At 51.5% G+C, this 26,326-nt stretch overlaps 11 protein-coding genes across 11 annotated transcripts; 4 read left to right on the top strand and 7 right to left on the bottom strand.

Annotated features, from left to right (window-relative positions):
- Positions 1-99: 99 nt before the first annotated feature.
- Positions 100-2,292, bottom strand: ASPVEDRAFT_393951 (uncharacterized protein). Its single transcript, XM_040811912.1, has 2 exons — positions 1,700-2,292; positions 100-1,653 (listed from the first exon to the last, which is right to left on the bottom strand). The coding sequence occupies exons 1-2, from the start codon at positions 2,037-2,039 to the stop codon at positions 188-190; spliced, it is 1,806 nt and encodes a 601-aa protein (XP_040674124.1). The 5' UTR covers positions 2,040-2,292; the 3' UTR covers positions 100-187.
- A 149-nt stretch (positions 2,293-2,441) lies between these two features.
- ASPVEDRAFT_34524 (uncharacterized protein) lies at positions 2,442-2,848 on the top strand (the record flags this gene model as incomplete). The annotated part of the gene is made up of 2 exons (XM_040810863.1): positions 2,442-2,508; positions 2,556-2,848. The coding sequence occupies 2 exons, from the start codon at positions 2,442-2,444 to the stop codon at positions 2,846-2,848; spliced, it is 360 nt and encodes a 119-aa protein (XP_040674123.1).
- A 1,302-nt stretch (positions 2,849-4,150) lies between these two features.
- Positions 4,151-6,088, top strand: ASPVEDRAFT_179643 (uncharacterized protein). The gene is made up of 6 exons (XM_040808844.1): positions 4,151-4,348; positions 4,392-4,479; positions 4,522-4,742; positions 4,787-4,971; positions 5,019-5,403; positions 5,452-6,088. Exons 1-6 carry the CDS (start codon positions 4,206-4,208, stop codon positions 5,879-5,881), a joined length of 1,452 nt encoding a protein of 483 aa, XP_040674122.1. The 5' UTR covers positions 4,151-4,205; the 3' UTR covers positions 5,882-6,088.
- Positions 6,043-6,456, top strand: ASPVEDRAFT_89584 (uncharacterized protein; the record flags this gene model as incomplete). Its single annotated transcript, XM_040818653.1, has 1 exon — positions 6,043-6,456. The coding sequence occupies one exon, from the start codon at positions 6,043-6,045 to the stop codon at positions 6,454-6,456; it is 414 nt and encodes a 137-aa protein (XP_040674121.1).
- Positions 6,457-7,290: 834 nt separating this feature from the next.
- Positions 7,291-9,481, bottom strand: ASPVEDRAFT_47502 (ankyrin repeat domain-containing protein). Its single transcript, XM_040813799.1, has 5 exons — positions 8,989-9,481; positions 8,808-8,918; positions 8,468-8,750; positions 8,336-8,421; positions 7,291-8,285 (listed from the first exon to the last, which is right to left on the bottom strand). Exons 1-5 carry the CDS (start codon positions 9,393-9,395, stop codon positions 7,391-7,393), a joined length of 1,782 nt encoding a protein of 593 aa, XP_040674120.1. The 5' UTR covers positions 9,396-9,481; the 3' UTR covers positions 7,291-7,390.
- Positions 9,482-9,702: 221 nt separating this feature from the next.
- ASPVEDRAFT_47501 (uncharacterized protein) lies at positions 9,703-11,880 on the bottom strand. Its single transcript, XM_040813798.1, has one exon. The coding sequence runs from the start codon at positions 11,638-11,640 to the stop codon at positions 9,913-9,915; it is 1,728 nt and encodes a 575-aa protein (XP_040674119.1). The 5' UTR covers positions 11,641-11,880; the 3' UTR covers positions 9,703-9,912.
- A 1,647-nt stretch (positions 11,881-13,527) lies between these two features.
- ASPVEDRAFT_47500 (uncharacterized protein) lies at positions 13,528-14,571 on the bottom strand. The gene has a single exon (XM_040813797.1). It carries the CDS (start codon positions 14,550-14,552, stop codon positions 13,635-13,637), a length of 918 nt encoding a protein of 305 aa, XP_040674118.1. The 5' UTR covers positions 14,553-14,571; the 3' UTR covers positions 13,528-13,634.
- Positions 14,572-14,752: 181 nt separating this feature from the next.
- ASPVEDRAFT_34518 (uncharacterized protein) lies at positions 14,753-15,856 on the bottom strand (the record flags this gene model as incomplete). The annotated part of the gene is made up of 1 exon (XM_040810862.1): positions 14,753-15,856. The coding sequence occupies one exon, from the start codon at positions 15,854-15,856 to the stop codon at positions 14,753-14,755; it is 1,104 nt and encodes a 367-aa protein (XP_040674117.1).
- Positions 15,857-16,143: 287 nt separating this feature from the next.
- On the bottom strand, positions 16,144-20,943 carry ASPVEDRAFT_143561 (uncharacterized protein; the record flags this gene model as incomplete). The annotated part of the gene is made up of 3 exons (XM_040807924.1): positions 16,144-17,967; positions 18,013-20,526; positions 20,578-20,943. 3 exons carry the CDS (start codon positions 20,941-20,943, stop codon positions 16,144-16,146), a joined length of 4,704 nt encoding a protein of 1,567 aa, XP_040674116.1.
- A 1,152-nt stretch (positions 20,944-22,095) lies between these two features.
- ASPVEDRAFT_393860 (uncharacterized protein) lies at positions 22,096-24,993 on the top strand. The gene is made up of 6 exons (XM_040811908.1): positions 22,096-22,318; positions 22,373-23,054; positions 23,102-23,626; positions 23,676-24,029; positions 24,078-24,676; positions 24,733-24,993. Exons 1-6 carry the CDS (start codon positions 22,234-22,236, stop codon positions 24,927-24,929), a joined length of 2,442 nt encoding a protein of 813 aa, XP_040674115.1. The 5' UTR covers positions 22,096-22,233; the 3' UTR covers positions 24,930-24,993.
- A 63-nt stretch (positions 24,994-25,056) lies between these two features.
- Positions 25,057-26,303, bottom strand: ASPVEDRAFT_144240 (Zn(II)2Cys6 transcription factor domain-containing protein; the record flags this gene model as incomplete). Its single annotated transcript, XM_040807973.1, has 2 exons — positions 25,057-26,181; positions 26,232-26,303. The coding sequence occupies 2 exons, from the start codon at positions 26,301-26,303 to the stop codon at positions 25,057-25,059; spliced, it is 1,197 nt and encodes a 398-aa protein (XP_040674114.1).
- Positions 26,304-26,326: the final 23 nt, after the last annotated feature.

Here is a 26,326-nt window from a genome sequence, read left to right as displayed (position 1 = left end):
AGGAGTGAGACTGAGGCTGTGCATGGAGGGGCAGACACGGAGACAGTGCAGGGATCACAGAAGATTATAAACTTAAATTGTTACTAGGAGAGTATACCCTGGCCAATTAATAATGCCTATTATGAATTGTACCTACTTGTAACAGCGATAAGCTAACATCTAACTAAAGAATCATACACCAGCAAAATCAAAGCCACTGATCGCCACATGCTGGGCATTCAAGTTTCTTGCCAGCTGGTCCCTGAAGTTTCATATAGCGCTCAGTACATTGTCTGTGCCAAGTGCCTGAACACCCTGCACAGCTGGAGATCACCGGGTCATCATAGCCATATCTGTGGTGTCGTGACCAGAATATCGGGCCTCGACCTCCCGCCTCGGCCAGCGTAGTCTGCGTTTGATTTCGATTCATCTGGCCGTCTTCTTGGTGCTCTGGCCCGTCATCCTGCTCCCAGCGCGAATACCGCAGTTCATCTAGGGGACGTTCGCATAACGAACACTTCCCTAAGCTCACAATTCCCCTGACGCTTAGATTGTTTTTCGGAAGGTCGAGGAAGTTCGAACACAAAGGGACAGTATGTTTTTTAGCCTCGGAATCCGGAGTGGGAGACAAAGGATGAGCAAAGGCCCCCGGTGGTAAATACGCCTTCTTGCTCCCTGAATCATCCGGCTCTATCGCCCACGCTGGCGATGACGACGGTGGCTTTACACTCGGAGCGTCAACATACACGTCCTGGTTCGACGACGAGGATACCTTTGTCGGCGCTGGGGGTTTTGGCGGGTTTGTCTTGTCTGGCAAAAAGGCATTCTCCCACGGCGGCGGGTTGGACTGGTCAGGAATTGATACTGGCAAGCCCTCATGGTAGCCTTCTGGCAAGCCATTGGACAAACCATTTGGCACACTGTCTACCGCGGGCTTCCGTATAGTTTTTGGTGGTTTCTCTTCTGAGGTCTTTGGAACATAAAGGTCTGACGGTGGTCTCTTCCCATCCAACAAGTCTCTTAAATGACGAACTGCTTCGTGGTTGACGAACGGATTTGCTTCTGCCACAGGCGAAGGCTCCATAAAGTCACACTGGGGTCGTCTCCTAAACCCAAGACGAATCCATATACTGTCGCTGAGTATATCGGGCACTGGATCGTGGTCCAGTAAAGTCGTCGCAAGTTTCACTTTCTTTGCCGATGTGGACGAGCCGTCTTTTGCTTTATTTGTTGGTCGCTGTTTCCTCTTTTTCGAACCCCTACACCCAGGAGTTGTACCTGGTTCTGGTTTTGCCTGACCAGAGACCATGGAGGCCACAGAAGTGGGAGGCGACGACCCTTGTGACTGCGATTTGCGGCTGTAATCGGACGCACTGGAAACGACGGGGTCTTTGGTGGGCCGGATACTGCCACCATCGGGAAGCAACGCAGTCCTTCGAAGAGGGGATACTTCTAGAGTGCGTGGTGAAATTGCCGATGACTGGTCTGTCCTGTCAGGAACATCGCTCGTGATACCAGAATTCGGTGGGTTGTGCTTCTCCACATGGAAAACAGAAGACTTGATACGACCGGCTTTTGCATCGTAAACTTGGAATGGTTTTGTGTCTAGGGATAGACGCTGTCTAGAGAGCCCTAGAAGACTGTGCGGCACCCGAACGTAGGCCAAGGTGTCGTCTAGATACAATTAGTTTGTGGATATAGTGAGAGTCGGCGGAGTTACCATCAGGGTCTCCAAGATCAGCACCAGGAGGATCGGACGCAGAGTCGACAGCAGAGGGTATTATTGGGTTGTCTTCAGGAGCAGGTTCAGGGTCAATTTTGTTGTCAGTTTCTGGGTTATTGTGGGATTCGTTGGTCTGTCCTTCGATCACTTCGTCGAGAGATCCGTTGTTAGTGAGGACCTGGCGAATGACCTCCACAAGATCTTCGAGATTCGTCGGGTCATAATACAGGCTGGACTTCGTCGTTCCATTCGTTGTAGAGGTGAGGCGCCAAACCCGTGTAGAATCTGACCCGGAGTGCACCTTCTTCGTGGGCTCTGCTTGCAGAGTACTCAACATGGTAAGACGGCAGAGGAAATATGTCGATTGGATTATCAGAACTAATGATGAAAATATGATTAAAGAGCGTGGTGAAGCTGAGTAGCTGGATAATTGAGTAATTGGTGATCGTGAGTGGGTGACAGTGAGTGAGTGGGAGATGGCTGTTGTGTTGATAGATGGGAAGAACTGACGCGGAAGGAGCGACCGACACCTCTTTCCATTTTTAACATTTTCAATACTTTCCCACAGATAAGCCTATCGGGTATTTGCGTATTTCCGTAGTTGTCGAAAGTGAGGTTATACAGACGGTCCATCTATTAATAAGAGACACTAGCCCGATGTGGTTAGAGCAGGAGGTGAGTCCAGCTGGCGCGTCTCCCTGACTGTCTTGAGTCTGGATTGAATCCCCCCAGCATCACCATGAGACTCAAACTGCCCTCCCTCACCATCTCCCTACTCACTGTAATATTCCTAATTTCCATTTATGGTACGCCCGCTCCCCCCCTGGCCCAGCAACACCGCTAACCGACCCAGCTCTGATGAACGCGCGGCCCAAACCCGACCCCATCATGTCGGAAGACGAGGCCGGGGAGTGCCTGAACTGCGTGCACTATCTCGCCCGTGTCGAAGACAGGGTGCAGAAGTTTAAAAATTCCACGGAGAACCCGCAGTTATTCCAATACGCGCTGCAGGTGTCCTGTCGTGGCCTGCTGTACCGCGGTGGCCACTGCGTCAAGTTCATGCACGAGTTTCGCAAGGATTTGCCTCGTTTAATGCACACCGAGGACCCGTATGAAGCCTGTGTTTCGATTGCGTCATGTCGATGAAAAGTGTTTTATGTGTTTTATGTGCTAGAGTGAATGTTTTATCCCTTTTGCTGGCAAAGGGTTGATCTGTTGCCTTGGCGTGCTTCATGATACCACTCGCCATTTTTTTGTATTATCCCTTTTATCCCTGTATATACTGTCTCGGATTATATGCTTGTGTCTATATAGTGACATTTTTGGTTAGATCTTGGAAGTCTTGGAACGCGCCTAATAAACGTTCAGAAAACATCCAAACAATGCGGGTAAATTTGTAAATCCTGATCTAGGTTATTAAAGGGTACAGTTTCAGCGAAGTCTTTATCTGGAATCCGTTCTATACATAAAGTGTAGTTCTCGGCCGTTGTTGCAGACTTGTCGGCCGTGGTTGATACTCTCGGCCGTGCCCGTGTGTAGTTCTCGGTGGAAAGAGAGAGCACGAACCCCAGAGAACGCAGATCTGCCAAGGATGTCACCATCTTGCCAAGAGACAATGAGAAAGATGGGCTCGAGAAGAGGGTAGCGGTGGAGAGGCTCTTGTGCTATTTACAACAGCGGTTCGTCAACTTCAAGCCCCGCCTACTGGAGTAACTTCGCTCCAACTAGATCTGATCCCGTCACCAGTTTCAACACACAGATCTCAGAGTATGGTACGATAAAGCAAAAACCACACTTCTTGACACCACCGCCCAATCCATATAAGCCCAGCTCGGCGCCAAGCACATCCAAATCCCTCCGTCCGGGGTCCCCACTGGAGCAAAGGAAGCAGCACGGGGGAATACCCCCTTTCGCACACTCAACACCGTAGAAGCAAGCCACAGCTGAGCAGAGATAACGATACCTGCAGCGTAATCCTCCTGGCCTCGTCATCCCCACGGCAGGCGAGATTGCCGTGCCAGGCGCCAAGGGTATCTAGAACGGCCGGGCCGGCTTCAATTGGCTAGGAGCAGCGCAGGAGAGTTCAGCCAGGCTGCTTTGGGTTCTTGGATCCGGGACGCCGTGCGACGCTGGGAGGATGTTTGAGCTTGGCGGGCTTGGGTTGGAAGAAATGGTGGTGGTGATTTGCTGGGATTGGGGGATGGGAGGAAGGCATTCCGTTGTCCACAGTCTTGGTAACAAGGGTGCCATTCCTGTTCTTCCCTTGAGCCTAATCTTAAGGATAACCATTCATAGCTCGCCAAGTTCTGGACGGCTGGATAACTGGATGATGATGACAGATCTCTGGTTGTAATAGGTGCAGCTGGATAGATCCACCGTATGACAGTAGGGTCCGGAGTTGATATTGCGGAGGCGGGGAAGACTGTGGATCTTATAAAAGTCGAACCCCGTCAGTTGAGAATGTTTCATATCCTTTCAATAACTTCTGTCAAAATCGAACAAAATGGACGACAAGAAAGTCATTGTCGACAGCGGAAGCAGCGGCGAGATCGAAAGCGGATCCAATTCCTACGATGCAGCTGCCACCAAGAAATTGATTAGAAAGATCGATTTTGTCTTGATTCCATGGCTGGCCTTCCTCTATTTGTATGATCTTTTCCCTTATCAGGTATCTTGACTGACCTTTCAGACTGAGCTTCCTGGACCGCACCAATATCGGAAACGCACGACTTGCCGGACTAGAAGATGACCTGGGCATGTCAGGACTTGACTACAATGTATGTTCACCAGATAGTGACCGCCCTGTACTAATGTATTAGGTCGCCCTTGCTATATTCTTCCCCTTCTACGTCGCAGCCGAGATCCCCTCGAACATCATGATGAAGCGCTCTCGACCAGCCCTCTGGATCCCTACAATCATGCTTGCATGGGGCATTGTATGCTCTCTCATGGGGCTGGTGCATAACTATGCCGGTCTACTAGGTGCGCGAGCGGCGTTGGGTATTGCCGAGGGTGGTCTCTTCCCTGGTGTAACCTTCTAGTATGTATTCTCTATCTTGTTTGGCACCGTTACTAACAGGGCAGTATAACGATGTGGTACAAACGACATGAATGCGGCCTTCGCATGGCGATATTCTTCTCCGCTGCCACAGCCGCCGGTGCATTCGGTGGTCTTCTCGCTCGAGGTATTGGCGAGATGGACGGCATCGGTGGCAAAGGGGGCTGGGCCTGGATCTTTATTATTGAAGGTCTCGTTACCTTTGTCGTTGGTACGTCTCAGCTTATACAGTTGATAGTGAAATGCTAATACAACCAGCTATTGTCGCCTTCGTGGTAATGAACGACTACCCCGACACAGCAAAGTTCCTAACAGCGTCCGAAAAAGCCGAAGTAGCGCGCCGACTCGAAGAAGACCGCAGCTCGCTCGCAGACGAATACGACATGAAGTATTTCTGGCACGCCGTGAAGGACTGGAAGATCTGGGTGCATATGTTTATCACCGTGGGAATCTACACGCCACTTTACTCCTTCTCGCTGTTCCTTCCGACTATCGTCTCCTCGCTGGGATACGAGAATGAAAAGGCCCAACTCATGACGGTCCCTCCATACGTTGTTGCCTGTGTTTTCTGTATCGGTGGAGGATTTCTTGCAGATCGCCAGGGCTCGCGTGGGCTGTCGATGATTTTCTTCAACGTCGTTGCGTACGTTCCTTCCTCCCCAAGAAATGGCTTGATTTACTGACTTAGCAGGATAATCGGCTTTATAATGCTAATCTCCTCCTCAAACAACGGTGTCAAATACGCAGGGACCTTCTTCGCCGCCACCGGAATCTACCCAAATGTCCCGCAAGGCGTCGCCTGGAATGGGAACAACATCGGGGGCTCCTTCAAGCGCAGTGTCGGCATAGCGATGCACGTTGGATGCGGGAATCTAGGTGGTGTACTGTCCAGTTTCATCTACCGCTCCCAGGATAAACCGCATTATCGGGTTGGGCATGGAACCCTGATTGGATGTCTGACGATGAGTACGGTGCTATGCACCATCATGACTATTTACCTGCGGAGGGAGAATGCGAGGAGGGATCGAGAGTATAAACGCCCCGAGGAGTATTCAGAGGCTGAGAGGCTGGCAGAGAGGGAGAGGGGGGATTATGCGAGTTTCTTCCGGTATACGATTTGATTGATGGAGTGAATGGTTATGTGAATGTAGTTGTGATTAAGAGTAGGATAGTGAATACTCACTATACTCACTGGGTGTTACTGTTTAAATATGAGCCCCTGGCCAATTCTTTCATTGATGTACAGCTGCTTGTCCCAGTCCTTTACGAGTCCACCAGCGAGATGAACCAAACCACAGACACTGATTACAATGAAGCATACATTCAAGTCACCACTTCTGTTGCTGGTCAGCTTCCTATAGAGATACTTCGACTGGTCCTCTACCAGCTGGTAGAATGCGACCCGCCAACAGATCCGAATTTCTTCGGAAATGTCCCCCATCAGCTATGCGTTGTCAACCGGCACTGGAACCGAGCATACACGCCATTCCTATACGCTCACTACAGGCTCCACAGTAAAGAAACCCAGATTAAGGGCCTCTGGGGCTTCCTTCGAACTCTGTACAATAATCCCGAGATTGCAAAGCATGTGCGATTTCTTGTTTTGACAGACGAGAACCCAAACTTGGTTGCTCCACATATCTACGATGACGTTTACGAGGAGCTTACCACTTTGTCTGAAGAAAATCTCTCCTAGCCCCGGACGGCACTTGATGATGCAGGGCTAGAGATTTCCGAACATTTCATATATCAGATCTTTTTGCTAGTCGGCGAAGACTGTTCTAGCTCCGACAAGATCCAGTCCCCGACTAGTTATCGAGACAAGTTCTACGACCTATATATGAGAACACTAACTGCACTGGTGGCAGCATATTGTCCGAATCTAGTCCGCCCCCCATTTACAATACAGATGGCTCGACGAGTTTATTCGACGCCTTTTCCGGCATGCAACGGCGAACTATGATGACGGAATCACAGCCCCTCGTCGACTTGCATCCCAGAATCTAAACACCCTTACTATCGGCGAAACACACACGGAGAAATGCGACGAATGCATAGGCGTCGACAACCATTACCAATATCTCCCGAAGCTGAAAGAGCTCGTTGTTCCACACGGGGTGGTCACATCAGGCCTCCACCTCAAAGAGACGAGACCGCCCAACGCTATAGAAAGATTGACACTAGGCTTCACGAGTATTGAAACGAGATCATTTGGAAGTTATCTCTATCTCACGCCGAATCTGGAACAGCTGACTATTAACCTCAACACCATCCATGAAACACTGCTTCGGCTTGCTGACCAGGATGACTATATCGGGTTCTGGGAAGTGCTTCAAAAGTTGCACAGCCAGCTTGGATGGTTGTGCATGGCCAGACTGGGCTTTTTTATTTGACCCAGTTCTTCTGGAAGTTGAGGTTGCTTTTGGATGGTTGAACGCCATGCATACATTTCCTAATTGGAGCAAACTAATGTCCAAATTCCTACCTGGAGGTGCTTCCGGAAGTATACATATGAATAGCAAAAAGAGTCTTCACATTGTATAGTGAATGGAATTCTAGCAAAAGGGTATATATAGGTTAAGAAATGCTCCTTCTACGCTATGCAATCACGCTTTAAATTGAAATACATGTCACTCAACCCAAGTCCCAGGCATAACTTCTTCCTCCCTTTCCACCATCTCCCAGAATTCTCCCACCAGCTCGTCAATTGGGTTCATTACCCAGGCCGCCCAGTCCTCAGGCTCAGGACCATATGAAAGCTTCCAAAGATGAAACAGAAATAAATCTTCATCTTTGTATCTGTAAATAATTGACCTGGATCTAAGGGGCCCGACATATGCTTTATACCCTAACCCAAATTCCTCGACGAAAGCGCTCTCTTTTGCACCGTAGGCCTCCATATCAACACCGGCGGACCTTAACTCAGATACCCAGGTACGAAGAGCAGGATTGAAGTCATACTGAGCTCGTCTGATTGCTTTCCCGTTCCAAATAAAGTGATCCAAAAATGAGACGAGCGGTGTTCTGCCGTAGGTATCGGGCTCTATCAGTTTATTTAAATCGGCGGATGCAGCGATGGCATCTCGAAGCAGTCGTCGCCATTTATGTGTGGCATCCTTTTCATCCTTTGACAGGTCTGATCCCATACATTCGGCCAACTTGTGGAGAAGAGTATCATCATATTCATCTTTCAAGCGATATGAGTCGGGCTCGATAGACCCCCCCATAGCGATTTCCAATATATCGGGGGTCGCACAAAGGCTATTCAGAGCCATTGTCCGATTGAAGCGTGTCTGGAGGGGGAGGCTGGTGTAGTCTGCGAAGGTGTACTGCTGCATCATGACAAGGACCTCGGAGGGGCCTCGGAATCCATCGAGCCAATATTTCGAGTATTCAGTTCTGAGGTCTTCAAATGGATCCACTGAGTCAACTGAAGCGTTAATCAAAAGTCGGTATAATTCAATTGCTAGGGGAATCTTCTCGATCAAATCAGGTGCGCGGTCGTTTAAGTAATTGAGCGGAGTGCTGGCCATTTGTGAGCAGCAGAGAAACATTCATCAATGGGAAAGACACACTTGTTCCAACGGTCCGCATGATCTGGATCTGCGCCATTCTCGAGAAGGAACTGGCAAACCTCAAGATTATGGTTTAAAGCAGCACACTGTGTCCGATTAGCAAGTATTTAGATATAATGCTGGAGAACCTACTTGTAATCCACTGACCCCGTCCATGTCGCAATCATACGCCGACGCTAGTCCAGCTGAAAAGAGTCTCTGTATTTCTTCAATGTCGCCATCCCAACAGGCATCGAGTATTGGTGCATCACCAGGCACAACATTGTGTGTTCGGAAGTTGAAGTTCCAGCCGGAGTAGCAACGCTTTGCCTGTAGAGACCAGATCTTGTCAATAACAAATAGTGGTGTGCGAAATCGTAATTCCCAGGTGATTCTTTTTACGGCTTGTGATTCTGCATTCTTTGATTTATGTCGACTGTCGGGTTATCATGATTAGCATGGACACCCATGCATGGTGTTCGATACTACTTACTGCCTGAATATCTGTTTATTCTCGGCCGGCTCTTCGTAGGGTACCGTGTCGCCTTTTCCTCCATCGGGCTTCTGCATGCGTATTATCGGACCTAATTCTCGTAGGGCGATACTATATCTCGTAAGGCTCCAACCAGAAGTTTGCAAAAGAAGCAAGAAACCTTGAAAGTGACTACACTAACCAGCAGTATGTCCATTGCAGTGACCCTAATGTATTCCTGATATTCTCCAAATTCCTCCTCTGGGCAACAATCTCCTCCTTCTTCATAAACAATTTAATAGCCCCCATCCGTCGACCAGTAGAAGACTGATATTTTTGGATATTGGATATAAGCCCTTCCAGATCAGTTTGGAAGGTATTCAATCGCCGCTCTATAGATGGAATATCGGCAACCTGCAGCATATCCAGCGTGGTTGTTTTCAAAACGCCCTGGACAAGTTCAATATCATCAATCAAACCTTGCAACTCATCAGGTATGGTTTTGATAAAGCTTCGCAGCGCTCGAAGCTTTTCGATGCTTTGGATGATATGCCCCACCAGTGCGACGACGCTGAAAGCACCGGCCGCAACGCCAAATGCTTCGGCCATGATGGCGACGGAGATGGCTTAGCTGGGCCAGGTGGATGATGGGAAAGAGTGGGACGGTCGACGTTATTAAGAATACGAATGAGCGCAAGGCTGAAAAAGGAGGCTTGGTGTGCAGTGCATAGCCTCGCATGGCTCTGCTTACTGTTTGACACGTCACAAGCCACATCTGGAGGGGAAGGGAATCAACGTAACACTGATTGGAATGGCTTGACCAGTGTTGAGAAAAGTGAATAGCTGGTTTAAACAGCTCTATATACTGTTTAGGAAGTCGAAGGGAGAAACCAACGACGAAACAACTAGGAAGAGAGCGCAGTGATATGCTGAAGAGAATGTCTTATCTAAGGGTATAATAGCAGTATTAAGAACTAGGTGTCTAACGTAAAGAGGTTCGTCGACCATGACAATGTCAGGAATGCAAGTATGTAGCATCAAATTATTTTTGGGTATAGTCTAACAGCACCATTCATCCAACCCTATACAGAATAAAAAGGAAAAGAAAAAGAGAAAGGAAAGTATCCTAAAAATGAGGCGTGTTCAAGGCCATCAAGCAAAGCAGGCCAGAAATCAACCCAGCACAAGGGAGAGTCAACACCCAGCCGGAAAAGATAAACGCAATCTGGCGCCAGTTAATGGCGGCAAGATCATAATTCATCAGAGCAACGCCGACAGCCGAACCGGTCAAACACTGGGTCGTGGAAACTGGCAATCCCAACCTCGAGGCAAGCAGCACGGTAATGGCAGCACCCAATTCCGTCGAGAACCCACGCGTTGGCGACATCTGCGTGATCTTGTTTCCTAGCGCCCTCATGATATGGAATCCATAGACCCAGAAGCCAGCACCGAGCAACAAACCAGCGATGACGAGGAACCAGACAGGGGTACCGGCCTCGGTGTTGACCTCTCCCGTGCGGAAAGTGTTGTACGAACCAGCCCAGGGTCCGACGGCGTTGGCGACATCGTTGGAACCGTGAGCGATGGACATCATAATGGCCGAGACAACTTGGCAGTATGTCCACATGTGTTCGATGCGGTCGTCGTAGCGTTTCGCGCGGGAGTGGATGTCGCGGAGGAGCGCGGAGTCGTGCGTGATGACATCGCGGGTGACACCCTGCAGGAGGCCGTACTTGAGGTATCCCCACCACTTGCGGGGGTTAGCCCAGGAGAGGTCGCGGACGGGGTCGAGGAAGCGCTCCTCGGGTTCGACGATGTGTTTCTTAGGCTGGATTTCGGGGCTGGAGGCGACAGATTCAGGGTCGCGTTCGATGTCGGTGTCCTTGGGCTTCTTTTCGTCTGGGTGCTCGGGGGCGTGTTTGTTGTTGTCTTTGGAGCCAGCTTGGACGTTACCGTAGGCGTCTTCGTAGTGGTTTGTGATGGTCCATTCGCCTTGATAAGGACGGTAGAGGGGGGGGTTTTCCATCCAGAGGAGGGGGCCGAGGGGGAGATGGTAGAAGCGGATGCGGGAGTCCATCTTGACGAGGCGGCGGTGGAAGTAGGGGATGAAGAAGGCGTAGCCGACGGCCATACAGCCGAAGAAGCAGCCGAGAATAATACCAACGGCCTTGCCCGCACCGAACTCTTCGATATCAGGGGCGGTTGGGGCTTCGATGGTGATGAAGAGGGCGAGGACGCCACCGGTTAGGGCAATGTACAAGGGGATCAGTCGCATCGCCCACTTGAACGGGTCACTGCGCTCGAGGACGCTGTACTTGAGGGTGCCGAAGATGATGGCAGAGAAGCCACATGCAATGCCAGGGGCGATACCCCAGGATGCGGCGGTTTGAGAGACACTTCCCTTGGTCCACTCCCAGGTGATATCGGCCTGGGTAGCAAAGCCAACACCGACCAATGCACCGACGATAGACTGGGTCGTGGAGACAGGCCATCCGAGGAAGGTGGCCGTAGTCAGCCAGGCACCAGAGCCCACCTCAGCGCAGCCCATGGCAAGCATGAAGGTCCCAGGGTTGGCGGCATTTTCGAAACGGTCCGGGGTGATGATGCCAGACTTGATGGTGTCGGTGACCCGGCTACCCAGGGCCACAGCACCGATGAACTCGGTGCAGGCGGCCATGATACCGACGTGCCACATCTTCAGGGTGCGCGCTGCGACCGAAGTGGCGTACGAGTTGGCGACATCGTTGGCACCGTTGCTAGCACAACTGAACACGAAGGCGATCGAGGTGAGGGCCAGGATCCAGTCATACTTGGCCGTGAGGGCTTGCCCAGTAAGTTCTTGTCCAGCGTCCATGACAGCGGTGGCCTTGGTAGGACTTGAGATCAACTGGGGTGGGTAGAGAATTGAGGAGCTGCTTGAGGAAAGAAGCTCAGGTCGGACAGAGAGTGGTTAAGTATGAAACCCTGATCAACCACGCGGCGGCGTCCATGACCACCAGACGTTGCATGCCAAGAGGGTTCATCTCGAGTGGGCAGAACGTGACAGCTGCGGCCGCAGACATTGGCTCGACGGCCGCATGGGGCAACCGTGGAGGGTCTCGAAGGCTCGAGTCTGAGTTTGATATTCCAGAGGAGCGGACTTGGCGCCGAGAGCTGCCAGCAGCCAATCGAACAGCCGCAACGAGCACGTTCCTGAGCTTGTGGCCAGCAGCTCTCTGCCTGCCCGGGTCCTTATTGGCTGAACTGCCGCCAAGCGTAGAAACGCCGGACCAGGAGTCTTGGCAGCCAATGAGGTCCCGCTAGCACAGCCTGGGCATCTGGGCACCCGATCGCATACTTTCTCTCACTCTGAGAGCTCTCGAGTTCTTAAATTATTACGTGGGGGCGTTGCCTCTTGCCCAGACGTCGAGTTTTCGTCAAGCCTCCATCATATTCAAGTATGTCTGCACGTGGGAGCAGCATCGGTGTCTGGCCAGCGCTGAGACGAGCTCTTGTGGCAGCCCATCTTCGGCGTGTGTTCTGGAAGTCAATCTCTGCGTGCTCGGCGAGTCGCGTGTCGTCTCCATGTTGGGACGTCTCTGCCACGCTACAATCTGAGACGCATGCACCTCGCGGCTTCCTTGCATGTTCTGGTCCATCCCCCGTGTCCGTCACACTAACTTGATGATCGCTTCCTGTTCAGCGGCGTTGCCTGTCCAGTGGGCCTGCTTGCCATGCGCAAATCATGCACCATCGTCTGAAACGTTTGCTTGACTCGTCCATGAGTGGTGAGATCTCATCCCACGGACGGCGTGCCCGAGGGGGATGGATCATGGATTCCCGGGCAACTGGCCGCGCTGGACGAGCATCCTAGTCGTCTGGTCACTCGTAGTATGACAGAAAAAGTAATATCCCCTACTCGTAAGACGCCCCTCGCTTCCTTCAGGCATGGATGACTGCAGCTGGCTTTCTCGAGGGCGTATCGGCTTGCGAGTCTGGACTGACTCGAGACGACTGATCTTGCTGATTCACCCGGGAGAACGATCAAAGAACAAACAGCCAAGGTCGTCTATCAAACTCTTCTTGCATCAGCTCCACTCACTTGATCTGAGAGCCAGGCACTCCTTGGCAGAGGCGGTGCAGGGGCAAATCAATGTTTGAACTGCTTCCACGCCACCTATCGCTGACACCGATGGACTTGTTGAATGCAAATACCGAAACCTTTGCTGGTGGAAGGCCAGGGAAGTGCACGCTGGGAAGTTGTGCATTCTGTCTGGCTCCCGTAAATCAATTGTCCATAGCCCAGTTATTTAATATTTATCCGGGAAGTCCACAGTATGACAGGAAACATCGACCCAGACTGGCTGGTCTTGCAAATATATGGCCACTCACTGGCTGTATTAGCACGTCTGCTCCAGCACCGGTTTCCAATAGCCCTTACCAAGTGTCGACAATTTTACGCATTGCTGGAAGTTCACGGCTTGCCAGATATGGGTCGGTTATGTCTATACATTGCAGCACATTGGCCAGTATACAATTACGCAAAAATAAGTCATTATTAAAATATAATGCCTTGAGTTTTAAAATTAGAATATGGTTACTTGCACTAGTCCAAAATTGATTGGAACAAAAAGAAATCCTTGCCCGGACTCGAACAAGATCTCTCTTAGTGACAGATGGGGTGTCAACAGGTGAAAATGAGCATTGCCATTCGCCCACAGGGGCACATATTCTACCCAAAACTTCGAACTGCATCTATCTACTCGCTAAGGATTACTATACTCTTCGCTCTCTCGTGCCACCACAGTGGGTCTATTTTATCGGCAGAATTATACTGAGATGAGATTATCTTCAACTATCAAAACAAGCCTACCCAAGCTGCCGCAGAGTCTTGAACAGCAAGATCTGCCCATATAATACATGAAGCTCATATAAGAGCCTTGGCATCATCTTAAAGTCCCTCCTTTGACCGCCAGGATACAGATTCGAACATTCTATAGTGACATACGACACCCTCGCCGTGTCATCCGGACCCCGCTCCACGATGAATTCCTGGAATCCGCCGTCCATGAACCGCCATGGGATGCCGTACGAGGCTGGACTATTGACGGCGTTGATGAGGCCGGTCGGGACTCTCCAGTAGAATACCGTGCCAGCTGTATCGGTGTCGCAATTGAATACGGCGTCTTTGTTTGACGGGAACTCGGTGACCGGCTTCGGTCCTGCTGATGGGAGGTTCTGGGACTCTAGAGGAGTTTTGGATATTGAGCTCCAACTCCCTAGCATAAACGCACCGATATCGTTCCCCTTTCCGAATAATAGACTTCCCGGCGTTAAAGACGGTGGCGTGGGTTCGTCCAAGACCCACGCCTCGGGACCGCGACTCCGTGCATCTAAAAAGGCAGCAAAGAGTTTCTGGCTCAGTTGATAAGTGCTGGGCTTGTCACCTTCAACACCGTATTTTCGGGCATCGTATTTCTCTAGTTGCGAAATTGGGATGTCGACTTGTAGTGCGACGAAGTGCGGGACCCAGTGTGTTTTGCGGTCTGTGCTGGGCCATGTCGATAGTAAAACTGACTTATCGATTCCAATTGGAGAGCGATTAGCGATCTCCTCTCCTGTGTCGAGAAGGTTGCGACATGCGCTTGATGTTGGGAGTTGGTGTATTGGGACGCGAGGACATGATGTGTTCAGGCGTCGCTTGGTCAGGTAGGCTGCTATACTGCCTAGTGTGATTAGAGACAGGGCGCCCGTGAGATAGGGCCTGGATTGAATAACGTTTGTCATGTTAGGTTAAATATTTGTTATGGAAGATGGATTTTGATGCGTATAGATGCGGCTTAAATAGGAAGAACCCGGTCTCACCCGAACTCCCGATCGATCATGGGGCATCAGTGGTGAGTCATTAACTAATTAATATTTTTTTATTTTATACTTTTTTATTCTAATATGGAAGAAATATGATATTGTTGTCGTTGTACTATTGATCAGGGTGCGTTGTATGAGAGGATTGTTGCTGTATAAAATCTTGATCGAGGATATATATATCCGCAAATTATATAGTATACTACCAAGTACTTCCTATACTCCTCAAACTGACCACACTCCCCGTACTCTCTCTCGCCATCGTCCTGGAGACTAACTACCGTCTCCCTATCCCACTGCCGAACCATCCAATCCTGAAACGCCAAATGCCCCGTCCTCTTCGCCCGCTCAACATCAACCCCAACAAGCGTCCACGCCAAATCCCTCCAAACCCCCATAATCGGCTCCTGCAGTCTCGAAATCTCACTATCACTCGCATACCGCCACACAGGCCTCAACACCTCCGGAAGAAAAGCCCTCTCGTCCCACACGTCCAAGCCCCGCCCGTGCTCTACGTACGCTTCCCGTAGATACATCAGCCACCGGGTCCATATCGACCGAGCACCCGGGATGCGACAATCGCGTATCCCCAGCCCGATCAGAATCTCAACCAGATACATAGGAGACGGGATAAGCACACCCCATAGGGAATCAGGGAATCTACCCCCACGAGACGACGTAGGTCGTGGCCCGACTTCATGCGCATAGATAAGCCGTCCCAGACTCGTCGCCCTACCCCAGTATCCCGGTTTGATATCCGGCGGGGTACCGCCCGCAAGCGGCGTGGGAAAGAAGTCCAATTTCCGATAGAGCGCGAGCACAGTAGGGTAGGGGTTATTGCTATTCGAAGCATCCCGTATATGTAAATGGAGTTCGGGGAAGGGGTGGATGTGGGAGCTGTGTTTGTGCGGTGGGAGAGGCCCTCTTCGGTGTGCATCGTGGTCGAATTGGACTTTATCTTCGAGATAACGTACCGGGCAGGGATAGGTGCCTGGGCAGGGGTTGTAGATGCAGTCTGGGGACCAGCGGAGGACGCGGTAGGCGGTTATGAGGTCGTGGTCTTCGACGATGAACTTGTAGTCTGTTGCTGCGAAGGTGATGTTGCAGGCGTATGTGCGGAGGAGGTGCTCGTCCCAGAGGATGCAGCCGATGCCGGAGGCTGAGAGGGTTTGGGAGATGTGGTGGATTGTGCGGTGGGATGGGTCTTCGTAGGTTAGGGCTGGCATGTTGGATTGGAGTGAACTGAGACTGCTCCATGTTCCTTGGGGGAAGGGATGATATAGCAATGTATCCTTGGCTGTTGTATTCTTTACCGTTGCTGAACAAAGTCTATTGTCTGTTTATATCTTGCAAAGACACGAAACAACAGTATGAATGGATTAGTGAATCGATATAGTGGGGGGACAATTTCATTCAAACTCGCAATGCAAGACACTCACTATTACCACCCGGCCGTACTATCATCGTCAAATATCATAACGCCCGCTAGCTAAACAGCTGAAATGCTCCTACATCAATTCTTATTCACCCTGTCACCAAGAATAACCCTTTCCACAGCTGCCTTCTCACCACTCTTCTCAACCAACCCCCTAAAAACACCCCCTTCAATCTCTAAAAGCTCCCTGGGAGCACCCCATTCAACAACCTTCCCAGCATCAAGCACAAGAATCCGATCAAAGTCCGCGATCGTACTGAGTCGATGCGCGATAACCAGTAAACTCGAATCACTCCGCCCGAACTCGCTCCGGATCGACTGTTGAATCAGTGCGTCGGTTTCCATATCCACAGCCGACGTCGCCTCGTCCAGCACCATAATCTTCGGTCTCGAGATAATAGCACGAGCCAGACACAGGAGCTGTCGTTGGCCGTGGGAGAGATTCAACCCGCCAGACGTGATAGGCGAGGAAAGCGACGCAAAGAAACCAGTTGGTTTAGGCGGTGCAGTGGACGAGGACGAGGAAGCTAATGTGCTGCTCCCGCTTAATAGATCATTGCACCTCGTCAGACTCGGACTCTGGAGCGAGCTCTGAGAGGACGAGCTCAGCTGTGAGGCAAGAGTCGATGTATCCTCGAAATGCAGGAGATGGACGCGCTCTAACGCGTTATACAGCTCTAGATCACTGTGTTCGTTGAACGGGTCCAGGTTCGACCGGATCGTTCCGGAGAATAGGATCGGGTCTTGAGGGATAATTGCCAGTCGACTGCGGAGCTCTTGTAGTTTGAGTTGAGAGATATCGAGGCCGTCGATGATAATTCGGCCTCGTCGTGACTCGAGGAAGCGGAAGAGGGCTAGGGTTAGTGAGGACTTCCCTGCACCTGTGCGACCTACCACGCCGACGCGCTGGTTATTGTCAACTGTGAAGCTGACTCCGTTTAGGACGGCCGGGAGGTCAGGAGCGTAGCCAACTTCAAGGTCCTCGACTTCGATTTTCCCGCGAGTTGGCCAGGATGCTGGCGGGTTGTATCCGTCTTGACTCTCGGTTTCGATGTTGGTGTACTCAAGAACCCGTTCGGTGGCGTTCATATCGATTTCAACATTCGCATAAAACCGAAGACCCATTGCGACGGCGTAGTTATATTGCAAGGCAAAACTCATAGCAAATCCAGCCAGTGCGGCAGAGGCACCAGGCATATACACGACCAGCGCGGCGGTCATTGTAGAGAAGAGCGCGCCGACAAGTGCCATCCAGAATCCGAGCCAGCGGTTGAAGAGCCAGAGATACCAGGATGCCTGGGCGTGGTTGTTAATCAGGCTATACATCTCCTGGATGTAGGTGTCTGCTTTGTTGAAGGCGCGGATCGTGGCGAGGCCGGACAGGCTGGAGCCGAATTTCTCCATCACAGGGCTTTTTGCGGTACTCTCGAGGCGTTTAACTTCGCGGACGGCACCGAGATAGTCCTGGCATAGACGGACGCAGAGGGCGAGTAGCACGCAGGCGAGAAGCAGCAGCCAGGGCGATACGGTTGTCCCTGCCACCAGAATGCCGAGCAGCTCGAGCGCTTTATAGCTTAGATGCCCGATGTCGTAGCCCAGACGCCAATCGAGGAGATAAATATCCGAGGTAAAGCGGTTGAGGATGCGGCCTAGAGGCACAGTGTCGAGCCAGCGGAGGGGAGCGCGAAGGACCGTGGCCAGGAGGTCGTCGAAGAGTTGGCGTGATGACTTGATAAAGGCGATAGCAAGGGCCAGACATCGCAGTGTGCCGACCAGACATGCAGCAACGGAGATACCCACGTAGACAGTGAGATAGTACATGAGGTCACTGTTGATGTTGATAGGGCTTGCCGGTTTGGGCTGATCGCTCGTACTGGAAGTCCACACACTCACCCACCAGGACTACCAAATTAGCAAAGACAACGGAACTGGGATGATAGAACTTACCCTGCCGATGAGAAGCGTCGTAAAAGCCGCGTATGCCAGGAACGCCAGGATCCACCACCACAGACGATTGCCCCTGTTCATGTACGCCCCATATACCTTCAAAGAGATCGAGCCAGTCTCTCGCGTCTCCTCTTGCATAAACTTCTTGATCGTCTGCATACTGAACACAGACGACCGTCGCCCACCACTAGCAGCGGAAGAGCGCTTCCTCTTAGGAACCTCTTGAGCGGGCTGTTCGTTTTGCTCGCGGTTATCGACCTTTACCATAAGATCCGCCAGTTCCCCAGAGGCTTGAAGCTGCTCGACGGTGCCGGCGTGATTGACGAAGCCATTTTCAAGTATAACACAATAGTCAGTACGCGGAAGACACAGTCCCGCATGGTGAGTGACCAGTATCCTCGTCCGGCCCTGTCCCAGCTCTCCAGTGAGTGCATGTTCGTAGACATGTCGTCCAGTCTCCGCGTCCAGCGCGCTGAAGATATCATCCATAATCAAAATTCCAGCGCGAGAATACAGTGCTCTAGCAAAAGAGATACGCCATCGTTGCCCACCACTCAGGTTGATTCCATTTGCTCCGATATCTGTAAGATCGCCCTCCGGCAGCATCGTCATGTCTTTTTCCAAGCCGGAGGCGAAGAGTGTCTGGCGGTACCGCTGTCGGTCGTACGGTAGACCGAATAGGATGTTCTCTTTGATTGTCGCGTTCTCCATCCATGGGTTCTGTGCTACGTAGGCGATCGCTGTGTCGAGGATCCAGTTCGCTCGTGTCGCCAGGTGGTCGAATCGTTGCGATAGCGGTGGTGCGCGAGGGACTTCCACTGATCCAGACAGGACATCGCATTCGCCTAAGATCGAGGCGAGAAGAAGACTCTTGCCAGATCCTGTTTTGCCCACGATTGCGGTCAGTCCTTTGGAAGGGAATTGCAGGGAGACGTGTCGGAGGACGAAGCGATCGCCTTCCCAGGTGTCCTCTTGGGCGTCTTCAGATGGCCAGGCAACTGTTGCGTTTTTGAACGTGATCGTGTCGACGTCCGCTGTATTCGAGACCTTCTCTGGCGAGGAGAGATAGCTGTCGATGCGGTCAGTACTGACCTTTGCTTCCATTGCTTTGGAGAGGAGATCCGGTAGACTGGCGAGAGACGACTCGAGTGAGCCAAAGATGGATAAAGCCGTGAAAGCGACAGAAGGAGAGAGTTCTCCTCGAGTAACGGCATAAACCGTCAAGGAAACAGCAGAGAGAAGCAACGGCCCCATGATCCACACAGATACCATGCCCGTTGTATACACCGATGTCCTCCACAGGAGATTCAGCTCAAGCTTGCGTTTCTCCTTGATCCGGTCCTGCCACTGCTGCTCCAGGGCACCGAACTTGATCTGCCGGATTCCCTGCAATACTTCAGTTACGGCACTGGTTCGCTTATCGCTGGCTTTCATAAACTCCTCCTGGGCTGCAGCGTATCGTCTAGTGAGCCATGAATTGACTGGTGTGAGTAGAATCGCCCCTCCAATCCCAGCCAACAGACTCGGCCAGCCGATGAGGCTCACAAGAAAGAAACCAGAGATCGCCAACCGAAGGACGCAAGAAGGGATGAGATAGCAGAATGTGACGAAGTCAGCTATGCGCTTCGAGTCCACAGCCGCAAGGTTGATAATGCTCTGACGGTTCCTCTCCTGCTCTTCTCCTTCTTCTTCTTCGTCTTCGTCCTCCCAGTCTTCCAGATCGTGTGTGGATTTCGCCTTGGGAGAATTGATATCCTTGCACCGCATAGACTTGGCAAATACTAGTCCTGAGAGACCCTCGTAGATCGGAATCCAGAGGTCTGAATAAATCAGCCACCAAAGCCACGACTCGATACTCGACGTCAGCGCCAGGAACATCCCAAGTCCACCAACCCACATCCAGGCCTCCGGAGAGTGCTTAGAAAGAACAGAGTCGTCTTCGAGTGTCTTGAGAATCTTGAAAAGAGCCACCTGCGGACCGAAACCAAGGACACAGACCACGAGGCTTAGAAGGCCTTGGACTATAAGGGCCCGGGCATGTCGAACTGCCAATGCAACCCAGAGCTTACGGGCCCCCTGAAACTGTGCTAGTCGTCTACGCACGGTCTCTGCTCTAGCAGCGAATGGTAGTTTGGGCAGGTCTTCGACACCCAGTCCCTTATTCCGAGATGCAAAGTGAAGAATGCTCGTGGCCCAGCCGTAGGTGAAGCGGTTATACGCACTGACATTAAACTCTTGGTCGACTTCTCGGCCTTCGAAATAGACAGTTGGCCGTCGGGGAATGAGAATGCAGACCACTGCCCGGAGACTGGCGACGAGGATTTGGGTCGAGAAGAGTGCCGTAAAGGCGTGGCTGATGTCGATTTGGTACCCATTACTCCAGAGAATTACGACTTGAGAAGCTATAACTAGGAGAGAAAGGAAGCTGGTCCAGAAAGAATAAATCCCGAGGTAATATCGTTTCACACACGACTTTTCCGAGAGTATCGAGACCGGTTGAAGGCACATCACAGTCTACCACCACTAATTAGTTAATTTTTTCATAACGCAAGCTGGAAAACTCACCCATCCAACCATCTGCACCCACGACGGCGCGATAAAGTGTCTCTTCTCCTGCTCTGGTATACAAGTAGCCACAACTGCCTGTGCCAACGATACCCCGAACCCGGTGAAAGAGAGCAAGACAATACCCCATTTCTGCCACTTCTCTGCCTTCTCAAACTCGGCCACTGAATACTCCGTCGCCTCTCCATCTTCATCGATATACTCCGTGTGTGCCGGCTCCGACGAATCCTCCAAGCGAATCGGCCCATACCGCGCCGTCTTCGCAACCCTCACCCAGAGACCCCATACTGCTGGGACACTGCATACAGCAATAACAAACACCCCCAGAACCCCGACCCCAATAACCAATCTCTCAGCGGATGTCATCCCTCATAGCAAATGGCCGATGCACCGACAGGCAATGCAATCGTCGCGTCGTGTCGTTGGCGAATTGTGGAAAGATGAAAGAAGGAAAACAGAAATTCGGGATGAGAAAAAAGCAATTCTCCTGGGAAAGGAGCCTGGATGTTACACGCGCTGGGGTGAGCATTCCTCTCGCGTGCCTGCATTCCAAGCTGTTGCTCCTGCGATCAACTTTTTCAGTTCCTGCTGAGTGGAGCACGCGGTGGATTGTGTATCTGTGTACCGTAAATACGGGTACTTGCGATATGCACTCCCATTGGCTGATTAATGTATTAACAGCCAATGGCAACTCATAAATAAACTAGCCAAGGATGCCGTCCTGTCCGTCATGTAACACCACAAGGGCAGGCAGGGATAAGGGGGTCGGTGCGGCATCAACACTGGGACTGAAGGAGGATCGGAGAATTAAGATGCAGAAACAGCTCTGCACTCTGCAGACTGCCAGGCGGGTCACCCGATGGCAGTAGCCTCTTGTGCAATTGTTGTTGTTGTGTAACATCGTCCGGCAGCGGTTGTGTCGATAGTTACCTGCATATACAACGAGAGCCGGTGGGGAGGCCTGACCAGATCAAGAGATCAATTTTCTATTTATCAGCTGGGGATGGGCATTAATCGAAGACATTCCATCCTTGTAGAATTTGGCGAGTTCCAGTCTGGCTGATCGTTCCGATCCATCAGATGTTAATGCCTCAGGCAGCAAGTGAAGGCTTGCAGGGGCAGGATGAATATTCCATTGCCTTGTGTTTCTGAGACCCAAAAGAGACTAGAGGTGCTGACTACTAACCAGCTGGTATGAGCTTGACTGTGGTCAACATGAATTGGGTGTGCTGCCCCATTGGCGGCGAAAAACTATTTGAGCCAATCATGACGCCGGCAGTCCGCGTATTTGCGCAGCCCGGACAACATCGTCGATATCCGGGCGCTGCTCATTGGCTGCACCGTAACAGCATAAAAATAGGATTTGTCCATCGCGAATGATGATGTGGGTCGTTGACAATGAGTATTCAACCAGCCTTGCCTGAAGCTCAGTGGTATCAGCAAGGTAGTTTCTCGTACTCGTACCAGATGCTAAATTCACCCACTGCTTTCCCCTCCCCTGTATTTGTCCCTTTTCTTTCATCTTGACATTAAGGGGAACTTCCCATGTGTGCTCTCAGTATACGAACTAGCGATTTCTCGGTCGCAGATATAGTTATAAATGACTTTCAGCCCTCGCTCTTGGTTCTGATCGCGGCAAATTCGGTCTAGAGCATCATGGAGGCTGATCAGCTCCCAAAGTATAGCATGCTGGAGCCCAGCATGGAAAATCCGACTTTGCTTGACGGGCCACAGGTTCAAGGTACCCATCATCCACGCAAGCCTCGTCGCGTCTTATATAATTAATTCGTAACAGATGATGGACGGATTAATATCGACCTTGACTCCAAGCTCTGCAGGACACTCTCAAAACTGATCCCGATTCAACACCAGGAGCCGCCCTCTTCGCCACCACCACCTTATTCCCTGGAGAATACTTCTTGCAAACTTCAACTAAATATCGTCATTCAAGTTGTCGGCAGCCGCGGCGATGTCCAGCCCTTTATCGCGCTGGGGAATGAGCTTCAGCTTCATGGCCACCGAGTGAGACTGGCAACACATGGTGTATTCGAGTCGTTTGTTCGTGATTCCGGCCTCGAGTTTTATCCCATCGGCGGGGATCCTTCAGAGCTCATGGCTTATATGGTAAAGAATCCCGGGCTGATACCCCAGATGCAAAGCCTACAGGGCGGTGATATCCAACGCAAGCGTGCCATGGTTGCGGAAATGCTTCAGGGTTGTTGGAATTCCTGTATAAGCGATGATCCAGTTACGAGGACGCCCTTTGTAGCGGATGCGATAATCGCGAACCCACCGAGCTTTGCCCATGTCCATTGTGCACAGGCTTTGTCGATTCCCCTCCACCTGATGTTTACTATGCCTTGGACAAGTACCAGAGCCTTTCCGCATCCCCTAGCGAACCTCAAGTACTCAACCACCGAACCAAAAATGGCGAACCATCTTTCATACGGGATTGTTGAGTGGATGACATGGCAAGGGTAGTAGAACCTAATCTTCCTCGACAATACGCTGACCTGAAGGCTAGCCTTGGAGATATCATCAATCGCTGGAGGGATTCACTCGATCTCGAGCCTATACCGACTACTGAAGGGCCTGGTTTGACAGAGACCCTAAAGGTGCCCTTTACCTACTGCTGGTCCCCGAGTCTCGCCCCCAAACCGTCTGACTGGAAATCGAATATTGATGTCTGCGGTTTTTTCTTCCGCTCTCCCCCTTCCTATACACCTCCTGCCGAGCTAGATTCATTCCTTCGGAATGGAAGTACGCCGGTATACATTGGCTTCGGTAGTATTGTAATCGACGACCCGGCTGCGATGACGACGATAATAGTCAACGCTGTGAAGTCTCTCGGAATCCGAGCAATCGTCTCTCGTGGCTGGAGCAACCTTGGTGAACCTTCATCCAACGATCAAATATTCTACCTCGGCGACTGTCCACACGAGTGGCTGTTCCAGCATGTAGCCGCTGTTGTCCACCACGGAGGCGCAGGAACCACCGCATGTGGGTTACGTTTTGGGAAATCAACCACGATCATTCCGTTCTTTGGCGAGTCCGTTATCCCCCTTGATAGTTTATTCTACAACTAACGCAGCCATCAGTCAGCTCTTCTGGGGTGAAATGGTCGCATCCCGCGGTCTAGGCCCAAAGCCTATCCCATATAAGTCTCTTACTACGCATAAGCTGGCCGACGCCATTCGTTTCTGTCTTCAACCTACGGCGCAGTCGGCAGCGCGGGATGTTGCTAAGCGAATGAGCCATGAAAACGGTGTATCCGCCGCAGTCGCCTCCTTCCATCGGAATCTCCCAGTGAATACCATGGCATGCGACGTACTAGATTCCGAGGCCGCCGTCTGGCAGTGGGGGAAAGGCACCAAACGTCCCATCTATTTATCGAAAGTCGCCGCAGCAATTCTGTTAGACCATCATCGCTTGAAGCTGAGTGACCTCCAGCCGTATGTACTCTGATTATCCTAGCATGGAATACCACTAACGTGCAGCAGCTACCAAACACACCCTGTCCTCATCCAGAACCGACGATGGGATCCCGCCACAGCAACCGCTGCCTCACTGCTAGGTACGAGCCGTAATATCCTCAAAGCGACTGGGGATATTGCCTATCGTCCGTATAAAGAATTTCGTCGCTCCCCACAAAGCCATCCGGACCTTCTCTCCGACATATCTAGCCCTCGATCCCTTAGTGTTGCGTCAGAAACAGACGCAGACGCAACTTCAAGTCCAGCAGGATACAAGCAGTCAATGCTGAAAACAACAGGCACCGCAATGGGAAGCTCAGCCAAAAGCCTAGGTAAGGTGTTTGGCTACTGGTCCAAAGGCATGCTAGTAGACATCCCCCTGGCCGCGAGCGAGGGCCTCCGAGCCGTACCGCGATTATACGGCGACGAGGTAAAAGAACACGGGAACGTCCAGGACTGGAAATCCGGCGCTACTGTCGGAGGAAAGAACTTTGTGCATGGTATGGCGGACGGATTTAGTGATCTCGTCATGCAGCCCTACCAGGGTGGCCAGCTGGAGGGGGCGAGGGGTGTAGTAAAAGGGTTTGCGAAGGGGACTCTGGGGATGACTACTAAAGTGTCTTCAGGTGAGTACCCGTAGCCGTATAGGTATTCCTTCAACTAACTGACTCGTGAATTGTAGCGGCGTTGGGCCTAGTTGCGTATCCGGCGCAAGGCGCGATGAAAAGTCTGTATACAGCAACACACTCCAAAACGCGGAAACGTATACTCCAGGCGCGCATTTTGGAAGGAAAGTATTTGGCAGAGAATTCACCGATGGGGCAAAAAAATCGGCGGGCTGTTATTCAGCGCTTCGAGGCCGCGTGCCGCAATTATTGAGCTAGGGGTATTTGAAGCGGTAAGAGTGGTGGTGTCGAGGAGGCTTCGGGCGAGAATTGAGATTAATCGGGCTCCTCATCTCTTGATGTTATTACGTTTTATATCAAGTGGAAACATCTACCAGTACTCAAGCATTTTCAGCCCACGGCTGAACGAATTCGCTAGGCCAGCGTAACCAACTCTCCCAGTCAGGGCCTAAATAATCCTTGATGGAGGTAATGATATAAGCCCCGCTATCGCCAAATATCCACATCTCCCGGTGAAGGTACAACAGAGCGCCAAAGTAAGCGAGAATAACCAGGGCTTCGGGGGTGCGCTCTTCTAGCAGATCGATATACCTCGGTGGAATAATGACAGGCCAGGAGATGACCGGTCCGACTGCAGAGAATCTGGAGGGGTGCTGGTGGCTTCCATCAAAGGCACTCTGGAGATGTTTGATTGTCTCCCTGTAGGTATTTCGAACCGACGTATTCATGGAGTCCGAAGAATCTAAGAGGTCCATCAATGCCGCGCATTCATTGCCACAACCACCCTCATTCCTCGTTAGCGCGTTGCCTTCTGCCTCAAGCAGAGACTTGAGCGGTGACTGTAGCAATAGAGGCCAGGATTGAGCTGTCACTGCGCGGACGCCGCGATGCAGCCTCAGAGACTGGACAAACTCGTTGAGGAATGTGTCAAAGCCGCCAGTTCGAAAGAGAAGCTTTTCGCTGAGCATATGGAGGGCCAGGATTGAGGAGAAGAGAAACATGGGGAGGCAAGTTTCCGGGGTGACATCCATGTTGGCGCTGTTGAATTCTGTCAGTGCGTGGGTCTGCAGCCCGGCTGCATGGTGTCGGTAGAAGCTCTGCTGCAGAGGGCGCACAATGCTAAGGTGCAAGGCGGCAAATCCCAGGATCTCATTCATCAGAAAGGGGGCGGTGAAGATGCATTGTGTCATTTCTAGAGAGGAGAGGCCAGAAGATAGATGACTATCCAGACAGAAGAAGGCCAGAATATGGCTGAAGAAGTGGTGGAAAAGCTCTAGATGCAGCTTGTTCAGTGGCGGGCTGTCAGCAGGCGGAGTACCGGTAGAGCTGGACGAGCTTGCTGGGCAAGTAACCAAGGGTGAGGCACGTTCAGCTTGCGGCCTGGACCTGGTCCTCTTTGGTAACGATGCTGGAATGAAAGCGCGCGCCTCGGACACCAGGTCTTCATAAGAACAGTGTCGCGCCGACACATTGCAATTGACACACTTTGGCTGGCTTTCATCACACTACTGCCAGTTAACAAACGCTTAATCCGTCAGTGGCAGGGGGAGGGTACCTTAATATGGCGACGCTTGCACTCGATGCAGCCTTTCCTCGACTTCCTGTGTGGTTTCCGTGGGGGGCCCATCTTTAATTGAGAGTAACTGCGAA

This window comes from Aspergillus versicolor (assembly GCF_001890125.1).
Source record: "Aspergillus versicolor CBS 583.65 unplaced genomic scaffold ASPVEscaffold_15, whole genome shotgun sequence".
Lineage (NCBI taxonomy): Eukaryota > Fungi > Ascomycota > Eurotiomycetes > Eurotiales > Aspergillaceae > Aspergillus > Aspergillus versicolor.
Note: the sequence above shows the minus strand (reverse complement) of the source record. Positions and strands in the feature narration are given on the sequence as shown.

What these genes read in the sequence shown, in the direction of transcription:
- ASPVEDRAFT_393951 (XM_040811912.1), bottom strand. Translation starts at nt 2,039, where the DNA reads ATGTTGAGTACTCTGCAAGCAGAGCCCACGAAGAAGGTGCACTCCGGG. An exon ending in TGATCTTGGAGACCCTGATG is followed by an intron (nt 1,654 to 1,699) that starts GTAACTCCGCCG and finishes AATTGTATCTAG; the next exon opens with ACGACACCTTGGCCTACGTT.
- ASPVEDRAFT_179643 (XM_040808844.1), top strand. Translation starts at nt 4,206, where the DNA reads ATGGACGACAAGAAAGTCATTGTCGACAGCGGAAGCAGCGGCGAGATC. An exon ending in TGGCTGGCCTTCCTCTATTT is followed by an intron (nt 4,349 to 4,391) that starts GTATGATCTTTT and finishes CTGACCTTTCAG; the next exon opens with ACTGAGCTTCCTGGACCGCA. An exon ending in TGTCAGGACTTGACTACAAT is followed by an intron (nt 4,480 to 4,521) that starts GTATGTTCACCA and finishes CTAATGTATTAG; the next exon opens with GTCGCCCTTGCTATATTCTT.
- ASPVEDRAFT_47502 (XM_040813799.1), bottom strand. Translation starts at nt 9,395, where the DNA reads ATGGCCGAAGCATTTGGCGTTGCGGCCGGTGCTTTCAGCGTCGTCGCA. An exon ending in CTGCAATGGACATACTGCTG is followed by an intron (nt 8,919 to 8,988) that starts GTTAGTGTAGTC and finishes TACGAGATATAG; the next exon opens with TATCGCCCTACGAGAATTAG. An exon ending in AATAAACAGATATTCAGGCA is followed by an intron (nt 8,751 to 8,807) that starts GTAAGTAGTATC and finishes ATAACCCGACAG; the next exon opens with TCGACATAAATCAAAGAATG.
- ASPVEDRAFT_47501 (XM_040813798.1), bottom strand. Translation starts at nt 11,640, where the DNA reads ATGGACGCTGGACAAGAACTTACTGGGCAAGCCCTCACGGCCAAGTAT.
- ASPVEDRAFT_47500 (XM_040813797.1), bottom strand. Translation starts at nt 14,552, where the DNA reads ATGACAAACGTTATTCAATCCAGGCCCTATCTCACGGGCGCCCTGTCT.
- ASPVEDRAFT_393860 (XM_040811908.1), top strand. Translation starts at nt 22,234, where the DNA reads ATGGAGGCTGATCAGCTCCCAAAGTATAGCATGCTGGAGCCCAGCATG. An exon ending in ATCATTCCGTTCTTTGGCGA is followed by an intron (nt 23,627 to 23,675) that starts GTCCGTTATCCC and finishes CGCAGCCATCAG; the next exon opens with TCAGCTCTTCTGGGGTGAAA. An exon ending in AAGCTGAGTGACCTCCAGCC is followed by an intron (nt 24,030 to 24,077) that starts GTATGTACTCTG and finishes AACGTGCAGCAG; the next exon opens with CTACCAAACACACCCTGTCC.